Genomic DNA, 12,581 nt, shown 5'->3' with positions numbered 1-12,581 from the left:
AGACGTTAGAAAATTGACAGTAATGTCTCTTACATCCTATCCCCTAAGACGGTCACACTCTGCAATTTTGTCCTCCCTAATAAAGTACAAACAGTTTATACATTTTCCACTGGTGTGAAAATGGGACACATATATTTTGTAGCATTTTGCTGCATGCGTACTTAGGAATGCACAAAAAGATTTTGCCCCAAACACCGTCAGGAGTAATAATGTTTCCTTGAAGTATTTTTCATATTGCACTGTAATTCCATCACCTCAGTCAGTTTGGGATTTCACCTAGTGAGGGGTCTAGAAAAGGAGCTCCTGTGTCTGATTTCCTTCTCATCAATAATTTTTCTCTAGTGTCTATCACTGAAGATGAAATTCACTGCCCACTGTGTCAAACCACTTTGTACAATCTGTGTTTTTTGTGTTCATAGATTAAATGCACATTTTCTCTGCAAGCAGATGTCAATCCTTAGCTGAACTTTGAATAGAGGGGCTCTTACAATATTTCAATGCTGCAGACAAACTATGGGGCATATTTACAAACACCTAGCGCCACCGGAGCATAACTCTTTATGATGCTCCGGTGACGATGTGCCTTCGCCATATTTACAAGGCAGTGTTGAGCCACTTTTTGTGGCTTAGCGCCACCTTGTAAATATGGGCCCCCACCAACGCAATTTTCTGCAGCAGAGGGACGGGCAATGGGTGTTGCTGTGGGCATACCTACCTATTCTGCAGCACACATAGAAAGAGAAAAAGGCCATTAACAATTGTCTATGTCCAGGAAGGTGTCCATAAATAAGTAAAATTCTGCAGCACACATAGAAGTAACAAATCGTTTTATTGGTTGTTTATGTGCAGGAAGGGCCACTTTTCAGCACATAGACAATCATTCCCGCAATGAAGGCACCCTTGCACTTTGGTGCAAGGGTGCTTGCGTTGGCACTAGGCAGCTAAATTTAGAGCCACTGCTATGGGTAACACTGGGATGCGCAGTTTTTTTTGTAAATACGGCGCATCCCTGCATTTCTAAAATGACGTGGCGCTGCCAAGTTTGGTGCAGCACCGTGCCACATGCTTGTAAATATGCCCCTATGATTTTAAAACAGCAGTCTAAAACTGAAACAACACATTTGTTAAAACACGTCCTACTAACTAAAATTTTTTGTGGTTGCAAGTCCAGTGATTCGCAAAATCATATGGTGTGCAATGGCAAAAGGACTTTTTGGAATGTACAAAATCCCTTATGAATAGCATTTCGACCCCTAAGAGGGTTTTTGTGAATCACAAATAGGAAAGGGTGTGAAAGGAGCATCCCCTTCCCATTTCTGATTCCGCGAGGAATGTATCAATGCGCTGTGACCACAATTGCGCTCGCAAACCATTGATGAGTTACGAAAACCTTTGTTTGAGTGGTAACTGATTAGCAAAAGGACACCTTTCCCTTTGTGAATCATATTTCACCATTGGAGAGAGTCCATGGGATGTTTTCCCTAACAAGAACCTTTTTTAAAAGGTAGTACCAGTTCCTTTAAGGCACATGGGCTGCTTTAAGAAAAATAATTATGTTTGGGACTGCACGTACAGGCATGTGGTCTACTGTTCCTACCAGGAAACCAGCCCTCATTAATATTTGCTTGGGTGGTCGATTTATGACTCTCAGCGACTGGAGCTGTTGCCAGGTGACTCAGTACTTATATCGCACCCCAAAATCAGAAACAGGTAAAAAAAATGCTAGCTGTGTGGCTGCCAACCATTGTTTTCATCCGTGTACTTTTCACATCAGACCCTGTCAGCCATATATGTACAGAGCACATACCTCAATTTATCACCTCTACGTGTCATTAGTGTAATCTGTGACTTGGTAATTAAGATACACACTTGGCATAAAAGTGAAGATGTAAGTTCTTGGGCAACTTTGCTTTCACCCAAGAGGGTTTCTTTTGAAACTTTGTAAATTTCTGGAGCTTTGCTTTAAGTACATTGTTTCTTCTCTCCCAGGAAATCGTTCCAAACAAAAATACAATAATCCACAAAGCAATCCCAGGTGTTTGAGAACCAGTACAGATCATGGGGACAAACAATCTGAGGGCCAACTCCACCTGCCACACTGCGAACCTCCCACCCCTCTGAGACATTTGGGGAAAACTGAAACCTATGTCGCAAGGAAGAGCACAGTTCACTCCCTCATCATTTCAATACCGAAAGAGTTAATTGAGTGTTTGTAGCAGGTGAGTCTGCAGTTACATCTGAAAGAACAGTGAAACAGGTTAATCGCTTTTGAAAAATAAAACATTTGCCACTGTAGCACTCCTCATGCGCTAAGACTAGCACAACTTTTTGGGCCTTTACTTGTTGTCTAGCACCATCAGGCTACTGCCTTACTTCAGCTTATAGAAGAATCAGCCTCGCTGTGATAATCCAATTTCTTAATGTGATCAACCACTTGGCTGCCATTTAGAACTCGACAAATGAAAGCGTCTTTAGTTCTAATTCACCTGGCACAGCTCATCTCCTCAGGTGCTTCTCACGCCTTGCTTATTTTATTGACCAGTAAACAAGTCATATTCCATATATTTATTTATAGCCCAGGCCAGGTGTAACTTCTAAAAGAGGAAAGAATAAGTGAGACCTATTATCACTAATAGGAGAACTGTTCTGCAGTACAACTGGAGCGGTCCGAAGCTTCTCGAAGCTTCAACTGACCTCTTTCAAATACACATTTGTCTTGAAGCAAATCTGATGATGCTGGGGGGATGACGCTTTCATCCATACTCACTAAGATGGACTGCTGCAAGACCTTAGATGTTTAGAGCATCTATGAGTAGTAAATTGCATCCTGAACATTGCTCCTGACCCATTCTCAGTGAATACTAGTTATTCTGAACATGAGAACCCTGAAAAACTCCATCTTCAGGTGCTTTGGTGTAGATCTTAGTAAATGAGCATTAAGTATGGGTCGCTCTAAGTTAGTTTCACAATTTCCTAAAAATGCAAATATAATCCTAGTGTATCTACCCATAAAGCAAGTGTTTAAAAGGTGTCTGGGGCTTCTTACACAAAAAGGTAAAACTAGTAAACTGTTTAGGACTTCAACAGCATGGAGGGGCCAAGCTGCCCAACAAAGTAGCAATTGTGGCCTACTTGCCAAGTGGCAAAATGTCACTTTATGCAGGACAGCAATGTTCCTCAGCCCCGCCCCAAAACTTCTTTGTTCTCGAACTAGGAAGTTGTGTAAGCTGATATAGTATAACATTTGGTAAATTTCCATTAGTGTCTGCACGTTAAAGCCCTCGAAAGAACCGGTCGGTTTGTATTGTCTACTTCCCAGCTACCAGCTTTGTGTTGCTACTTAGAGATGACTTGCTTGAGTGGTTTTCAGTTTCAACCGAACAAACAGATTTTTTTTCTGGTGAGTCATTTAATGATGGTAGTTTTTTGGAACCTGAAAGCAAAAATTGCAATCACTTACAGCTAATTCTATGGCAGGACTGGAGGCGAGGATTATGCAGTTCTTTCTTCACTTTTTATTACAACAGCAGGTTCAAAGTTCAACATAAAAAACATTAGAACCACAAATCCCATGAGTCCGTAGTCATGGCAACCATAGTCCAATGAACACCGATAACGCCAACAGTATAAATGCCCAAAGTAACGTCATTCTCCCTCTTTCTTCACTGCTCCAGTGACAAATAAGTGCCTTTTGCCTCTGAGCTCTGTTTTTGACATTCTAGAGTCTGTATTTGAAATTTTGGCTTAGCGCGCGTCAAACCTTCACTTTTTTGTGTGTTCACTGTTGTAGCAATGCTGTTGCTACGCGCGCGGTAGGCTTTTGACAGCCCAAGCGCGTTTGTGCTGTGGTGACGCGTCGGGCCCACTAGAGGGCGCGCGTCACAGTTTTTGTATCGCATTCGCAGCGCGCGAGTCGTTTTAACGCTCAGCGCTGTGTTTTTCCTAATGCGTTTAGGGCAATTTGGAGTGTTCTTCGATTGCCCTTCTTTTTTTTCCCCCTCACTTGACACCGTTTGGTTGTGGATACCTAGAGCGGGAAGTGCGCTCCTCCTACGCGGTCACACAGGTTAGTGTGTCCGTTTTCTTTGGCATTTAGGTTTGTGGACTTCAGAAGCCTTTGATGGAAGACAGGAGAGGGAGGGGGCTACCCCGGAAGGTTCTGGGGCTTATTTCTCCTGTCATTACCCTCACTCGCAGCATGCAACCTGCCCAGGACCAAGACTCTTTTCCCCTCATGTCTTCAGAGGTCCCTTCGCTTCGCATCCTTCCCCCTGGGGTGGATGTCGTCCTGACGCAGGCCATCGCTCAGGCTCTCGCTCCTATTAAGGAGAGCATGGCGCAGCTTGCCGAACCGGTCTCTAAAGGGCCAGGCATGACTGTGGTGATGGGAGTCGCCCATGAGGCTTCCCCCAAGAAGCCACGCAAGCCGTGCAGCAGAGCACCTCGGGGAAACTGAGCCTTTTTCTGCGCTTCCTGGTAAGAGTGCGCGCGCGCAGCTGCGTTTACCCTCCCGAGAGGGTTCCTTACCCAGGGTTACTGGTGACAAGTGCCACCCCAAATCGGACCTAGTTGTGGGTTCTTCATTGGGCATGGTTGGCGACTCTGGGGGGTATTCTTCCTCGGTTGAGGAGGTGGAAACGGGTCGTCTTTGGCGCCCGGGAGCCTCTATCCCAGAATCTCAGGATCCAGGGGAGTCAGATTCCAACATGTTTGAGCCAGAGGGAATCTACCATCCCCGCTCATCTGAATGGCGCCCGGATCCGAAGGTGGCAGACTATGTGGCGAGTAAAATTCACCAACCTTTGGACAAGGATGTACGAGCGCGGCTCAGGGCTGAATGCCCCTGCCCTACTCTCCCTGATAGGGTGGCAGCCACCCCAGATATAGACCCAAAAATATGTACTTTCATCACAAAGTACGTTAAGGACCCTAAAAAAGGGATTGATAGGTCTTGGCGAGCGTGTCAGGATAAGCTCCTGGACATCATTGGGCCTTTGACCCAGATTATCCAATTGGCCGAGCGTTCCAAACTGTCAAATACACCTCTCCAAACGGATGTCGTGGCGGGTTGGGCCCTGAGGGCGTTATGTCTTCTCGGCAATGCCAACTGTGCCATATCAGCCGAGAGGCGCCGCTCCCTGCTTATTAAGATTGACCCCAAGTTGGCGGAATTGTCAACTTCGGAGGTAGGGGCGGTGGCACAAAGTAATTTGTTCGGAGACCCTTTTGTCAAGGAGGTCGGAAAATGTGTGCCCACTTTTTTGGCCCTTGATAAGATCCAATCCTCGATAAAGAAGATCTTTCCTGGGAAGGTTTTTGGCGGGTCGGACAAGGAAGGGGTCGCTCTTCCGGCCGTCAATTCCAACAAGGCCCTGGCACTTTCTGACAGTCCGGTTGGCGAGACGGTCGCCAGGGGACCTTCTTCCCCAGCAGGGGCAAAGGAAGAAGTAAAGCGAGTAGAGGAGCCCGCGGAGCAGCCAACGTCCCAGGAGTAACTTCGGGTAAGGATTACCCCTTCTTTCCCTCAAGAACTGGGGGGGCGACTTCGCTTGTTCAGACGCAACTAGGAACTCCTCACTTCAGACGCATGGGTCTTACAGACAGTGTCAGGCTTCCACATAGAGTTTTGGGGGACTCCAGTTCAGGAGGTGCTTCCCAGGCCTATGGTATTTTCGGACTCAGACTCCATCCTCATAGACGCAGAGGTCCAGGAGTTGTTGCGCAAATGCGCTATCTGTCCTGCATCACTCCACCCAAGGGGTTTTGTCAGCAATCTTTTCCTACTCGAAAAGAAGAACAAAGGTTTTCATCCGGTGATCAATCTTCGTTCCTTCAACGACTGTGTTGTCTATCAACACTCCAAAATGGAGTGTATTCACCTCCTGCGGGACATCTTACTACGGGGGGACTGGATGGTTCATCTGGACCTCAAGGAAGCGTACCTCACGGTCCCCATTTTTCCTCCTCATCGCAGGTTTCTGCAATTTCTGTGGCGACAACAGGTGTTCGAATTCACCTCTCTCCCTTTCTGACTCTCATCAGCCCCTTGGTGCTTTACCAAGCTCCTCAAACTGGTGGTGGAATTCCTTCGTTCTCGGGGGATCCGCCTCATTATCTACCTGGACAATATCCTTTTGATGGACCAGTCCAAATCCCATCTCATGTCCAATGTGAACATGACTATTGCTTTGTTGCAAGATCTGGGGTTTGTGATCAATTACCAGAAGTCCGATCTGACCCCCTCGCAGTCAATGACCTTTTTGGGTTTCCTCATAGATTCCCAGGCAGCCTCTCTGAGTCTTCCGCTCAAGAAGATTGCAAAAATCAAGAAGGAGCTGAGGATTGTGTTGAGGGGGGACAGGATTTTGCTTTGCCAACTCGCCAGGGTAGTGGGGTTACTGTCCTCATCGATCCAGGAAATTTTCCAGGCCCACTTCATTACAGGGCTCTCCAGCGCCTCAAAGCGCATCATATTCACCGGGGTCTAGCTTACTCCGAACTGATTTCCCTCAATTCGGAGGCCAGGACGGAGTTGCAATGGTGGTTGGACCACATGGAGGCCTGGAACGGCAGGGCCATCTTTGGTTCCTCTCCCGATCTTGTCATAGAGTCGGATGCTAGACTGCAGGGCTGGGGTCCCAATGCGGACCTTTCCTTCGGGGGTTGGTGGACTCCCCAGGAACTCAGCATGCATATCAATTGCTTGGAACTCCTAGTGGGTTCGTTCGCGATCAAGTCCCTGACTCGGGACAAGATCTCCTGTGTGGTGCTCCTTCGGATGGACAATATATCGGCGGTTCAATACATCAACCGTCTGGGGGGCACGCGGTCAAGGGCACTGGCGGAATTGGCAAAGGATTTTTTGCATTTTTGCCTGGCGCACCAGATTTCAGTCACAGCAGAGTATCTCCCGGGCATCCAGAATGCCACGGCGGACTGGAACTCCAGGTATCTGATGGATTCCAGCGACTGGCAGCTGGATCCGCCGACTTTTCAAGCGATCATGTCCTATTGGGGCCCTTGTGCAGTGGACCTCTTTGCATCCCGGTGGAATGCGCATCTTCCTCGCTATTTCAGTTGGCGTCACGATCCGGGAGCGGAGGCCGTGGATGCTTTCCAACAGACTTGAAGTCCGTTTCTGGGGTATGCATTTCCCCCGTTTCTGTTGATCCCGAGAGTTCTGTCTCAAGTGCGTCACCAGGAAGCCACGATTATCCTAGTGACTCCTCTGTGGCGTTCTCAGGCTCGGTTTCCGACCCTACTGGAACTATCGTGCAATTTTCCTCTTCGCCTCCCATCTTATCCCTCAATCCTTCGGGATTCAATGGGTCAGTGCAACCCGTTGGTGCTCCGGGGTTACCTGCAGCTGGTAGCCTGGAGGATTTCAGGAACCACTGGCAGGATTGCCGACTTTCGCAGAAAGCTCAAACCTTCATCTCTCAGGCCTGGGCTCCAGGGACTGGTAAGAGATATAAATCAGCCTGGTCTCGCTGGTCTCGCTGGTGTTTGGACAGGCATACAGATCCCATGGGGGCCCACATTACAGACGTGCTGAATTTTCTGGCTGAACTGGCTGCGGCAGGTCTATCCTACTGCACTGTGAATTCTTTTAGGTCGGCTATTTCGGCAGGCCATCCTCCTTTGGAGGGCCATCCAGTAGGAGCTCATCCGTGGGTGTGCAAACTTCTCAAGGGCATTCGCCTGTCCCGTCCTCCTCAACCCAGATACTCTGAACTTTGGGATGTCAACCTAGTGCTGTGGTTGTTATCCACTTGGCAGGACAATTCTTTCCTTTCTAGGAAGGAGTTATCGGCTAAATTGGCCATGTTGTTGTGTCGTTAGGGCTCTTGATGTTTCCTCCAGAGTTTTTTCTCCTGAGGGAGTAACCTTTACGATCGCCCGTAGGACAAAATGTAATACCAGGTCAGTGTCTTATCCGGCGTTTCCGTTTGCTCCTAAATTGTGCGTCGTTCGCTGCCTAAAGGCATACGAGGAGGACGACGGCTGACCTTCGCCCTCCGGGTGACTGCCAACTACTGATTTCCCTGAAGAAACCGTTTAAAGCGATTTACTCGCCTACCATCGCTAGGTGGATCAGATGGATCCTAGCGGAAGCTGGTGTGGACATTCTGGCTTTTGGAGCCCACTCGACTAGGGGTGCTATGGCTTCTAAGGCAGTGCAGGTAGGTGGTAGGCTTGAGGACATCATGAATGCAGTGGATTGGTCCTCGGAGTCCGTTTTCAAAAATGTATATTTTAAACCGATCCATGAGGCGGCCTCATTGGTGGTAAGTAAGCTTTGAACTTGCATAATCCTCGCCTCCGGTCCTGCCATGGAATGAGAAATTTCCAAGCTATTGTGAAGGAAAGTTTCAATTCTATTAAGGACACCGAGGCGAGGATTATCCCACCCGTCACATGATCCATTTCCTTCCCACCCGGAGAGGACAGATTGGAATCTCGTTCGAAGGTGGTATATCTTGCTATGTTTTCTGAGTAAATTCTCAGCTTGCAGCCTCCTATGTCAAACTGCTATTTATTTCATCCGGTGTTGGGTCTACGACTCTTGTACTAGATCCCACTTTTGTGGTTTATATTGTATATTACTTTCATGGTTACTTCATGTCTTCTTTGGCTTCAGATTTAAATCTTAGGATTGTTTTTTCGGGTGGTCTGATGTTGTTTACAATCTCTCTTAGGTCCGGAGACAGCGACCACATGATGTATGGATGTCCCTTCGCAGTGAAGTCGAGGGAGAATGACGTGTTCATTGGACTGTGGTTGCCATGACTACGGACTCATGGGATTTGTGGTTCTAATGTTTTTAATGTTGAACTTTGAACCTGCTGTTGTAATAAAAAGTGAAGAAAGAACTCCATAATCCTCGCCTCTGTGTCCTTAATAGAACTGAAACTTTCCTTCACAATAGCTAGGAAATTTCTCATTTCAGTTCCAAGAGAGCAATCACATTTGGTGTTAACAACGAAGAGTAGATAGTAGGTGACTGGGCAAAACACACAACCCCATCGCAGTAATAAGGTTTTCAATAGTAGCTCAACAAACAGGGTGCTCAAGGAGGGAGGAGTTTCCACCCAAACAGGCCTCGGCTGGAACAAAGTCCAAGTAAAACAAGTTGCCTCTGAGCACTCCTCGATACGAATGTGTGTGGAAATGTGCACTTACGGATCACTCTCCTAATGAGCCAAATCTAACCGACATGGACACATTTTTGGGGTAAAGTGATTTACATCATTTTTTACTATAGTTTTGAAAACTACTATGGCAAGTTAGAATGGTTAGCTAAATCGAAGATATGATACCTAACATTATAAGATAATTAATAGCCCTGAATCAGTGGAGAATTTAACAAATGACAAAACACGTGTTGGGTAGAACAATGAAGAAATATTGTGAAGACGACTGACCAAAGATTCAAGCCTCTTTTTTGATTTTTTGGAATGATCGGAGGCAACTTGTTACACATTTGGTGTCAGGAAGTGAGAGTTGTTAAATCAGACTGTACTAGGACATCAGCAGAATAATAGTGTGACCGGTAAAAATAATGCTGTCAAAACATCAACAGACAAAAAACTTTGATCAGTAAGATACAGCATTTGCTTGCGATGATCCCTTCCACCAAAAAAGTTTATTTTTGTGGGTGAATTTTAAAATTGGATTATGGTACCAAAATACTCAAGTTGGCTGGCGGGCAAGCAAGAGCCTCAGAAGCACAACAGATAACAGACGAACAGGAGGGGAGAAGAGGCATGCACAAGGCACATAGGAAATAAGACTGGTGCAATGTAGAGGTAAAGGTTCTGGGATATCGAGCAAGATGTTTGTGAAAATGAAAAGGCTGAGAGTAGAGCACCACAAACGATTTTCCCTGACAGATGGAAGGAGACAATGGGTGTCGTGAAGTAGCACTGGGAGTGAATGCAATGTAGACAATGAATGGGTGGGGAAAGACTGGACTTAAAAGCAGGGGAACAGTGATTTAGGTGTTCTTGTGCTGTAAGCAGGTCAAATGTAATGCAAAGGGGGAAAGGGAGATTACAGTGTGTTTTCAAGAAATGGGTCTGAGAAAAATAACTGAAAAAACGCCTAATGAACATTTCTTCCCAATGTTTCAGAATAGCCCGCTCACAAAAATGGTTCAAGTAATTTTCTTTTGCTGTTTAAAATTACAGTAATACATGTAAACATACAATTCTGAAATGAATTTCGTTCTTCAGTGATTTTTAATATTGTATTAGTTTTTTTTATCCACTTTGCTGCTGTCCGCCTAGAAAACTGCCCTCTAACTCGCTTTTGCACTCCATTTCCAGCCCCTGATCAGTGAGTTAAAAATAAGGGAGAATAAACCTCAGGCAAGTTATCTGTGTGAATAACTCTGATCTGCGAGTAAGTCTTTATTGATCCCGAGTCAGTAAATTAGGATCATGGAATTTCAGTCTGCAGATCAGTTTTGATTGCATTGGCAAGTAAGTGAAACATGCATGCAAAATAACTAAGTAACCCAAGCCCCTATGGAAAATCATTGTCAGATATAACAGATATGTTTTCGATTCCATACAATATCAGCCATCATGCAAGGATTTTAAGTGGTTGAACTGAAATGAATACCTTTGACACTCAGTTTGGTGCACGTCTCCACATTGTTGGCGATGAACTTCACCTCTGTTTTGTCATCCCACTGGTTGACATTTTTTATGGTTAAGGTGTGAGTGTTCTTGATTCTTCGTATGATGTAGTTCTCAGAGCTCTCAATAACTTTGCCGTTAAGAAGCCACAAACCAGCACAGGGCGAGTTAAGTTCTATGGTGAATGTGGCCTCGCTTCCTGACAACACCTCAACAGCTTTCAGTGGGGTTTTAACAGACAATATCGGTTCTTAAATGGGAAAAGGAGATAAACCTGATTATTCTTCAACAGAACAGGGAAATAAACAATATTATGAATTAATTAATAATCCCAGATAAACAGATAATTCAAGATTTGGGCTCAGTCTCCTCAGCGATGTTTCAATATGCGGTGTGTGTTGCTCGAAAACTGTACTCAAAATCTGTCTTTTATCCCAAAGTAAACAGTTCCATCTCCTAGAATGATCAATAGTGACCAACGCTACTACTTGTTTGTTTTCACCACTCCCCAGTAACATGTACTTGCTAATCCAACATAAATCAGCATTGGAGAAAATGACATATTTCCACCCACAATAAATACTGTGATAAAACCCCCAATGCACGCATTTCGGGGCATATTTATACTCCGTTTGCGCCGAATTTGCGTCGTTTTTTTCGACGCAAATTCGACGCAAAACTAACTCCATATTTATACTTTGGTGTTAGACGCGTCTAGCCTCAAAATCCATGGAATTAGCGTCATTTTTTTGCGTGAACACCTTCCTTGCGTTAATGATATGCAAGGTAGGCGTTCCCGTCTTAAAAAATGACTGCGATGCTATTGCGTCGTATTTATACTCCCGGGCAAAAATGACGCCCGGGAGTGGGCGGGTCTAAAAAACCCGCATTTGCGCCGGATTTTAGCGCCTGGGTCAAGGCAGGCGTTAAGGGACCTGTGGGCTCAGAATGAGCCCAGAGGTGCCCTCCCCTGCCCCCAGGGACACCCCCTGCCACCCTTGCCCACCCCAGGAGGACACCCAAGGCTGGAGGGACCCACCCCAGGGACATTAAGGTAAGTCCAGGTAAGTATTTTTTTAATTTTTTTTTGTGGCATAGGGGGGCCTGATTTGTGCCCCCCTACATGCCACTATGCCCAATGACCATGCCCAGGGGACAGAAGTCCCCTGGGCATGGCCATTGGGAAAGGGGGCATGACTCCTGTCTTTGCTAAGACAGGAGTCATTTCTATGGGGGATGGGCGTCGTAAAAAAATGGCGCAAATCGGGTTAAGACGATTTTTTTGCCTCAGCCTGACTTGCCCCATTTGTGGACGCCCAAACGCCATTTTTCCCTACGCCGGCGCTGCCTGGTGTACGTGGTTTTTTTTCACGCACACCAGGCAGCGCCGGCCGGCTAACGCCATTCAATAAATACGGCGCCCGCATGGCGCTTCAGAATGGCGTTAGCCGGCGCTAATTTTTTTGGCGCAAAACTGCGTTAGCGCAGTTTTGCGTCAAAAAGTATAAATATGGGCCTTCATATTTAAAAAATGTATTGATAGGTAAGGGGCACTAATATTGGAATGGAAAAAAACATTCCAATATGAGTGTAAGAGACAACACAACATATATTCTACCCTCCCAATAAAAATAAATTTCATAAAATTCTAAAACAGACTAGGCAATATTAAAGTCAATCGTGTTTCTGGATAGTCCATGAACAGAGAGCACTCCTGTCTGACTCCTATGATAGCAGCCAGTCCTTACTGAGGTTCTTTAGATGATAACTGTAAAGAAATGGCTCCCTGTTGCAGTTACCCCCCACTTTTTGCCTGATACTGATGCTGACTTGACTGAGAAGTGTGCTGGGACCCTGCTAACCAGGCCCCAGCACCAGTGTTCCTTCACCTAAAATGTACCATTGTATCCACAATTGGCACACCCTGGCATTCAGATA

The 12,581-nt window shown here is 46.0% G+C and overlaps 1 protein-coding gene across 2 annotated transcripts in view; it reads right to left on the bottom strand.

The window, feature by feature from the left end:
- OBSCN (obscurin, cytoskeletal calmodulin and titin-interacting RhoGEF) overlaps positions 1-12,581 on the bottom strand; it is a 1,961,032-nt gene that overhangs the window by 1,838,036 nt on the left and 110,415 nt on the right. For both annotated transcript variants that reach the window (XM_069211034.1, XM_069211033.1), the window contains exon 6: positions 10,627-10,893. In XM_069211034.1, coding sequence (XP_069067135.1) covers positions 10,627-10,893 — 267 coding nt within the window. The remainder of the gene's footprint in view (positions 1-10,626; positions 10,894-12,581) is intronic.

This window comes from Pleurodeles waltl, chromosome 10 (genome assembly GCF_031143425.1).
Source record: "Pleurodeles waltl isolate 20211129_DDA chromosome 10, aPleWal1.hap1.20221129, whole genome shotgun sequence".
In the NCBI taxonomy this organism is placed as follows: domain Eukaryota; kingdom Metazoa; phylum Chordata; class Amphibia; order Caudata; family Salamandridae; genus Pleurodeles; species Pleurodeles waltl.
This window is presented reverse-complemented; position numbering and strand designations above follow the sequence as displayed.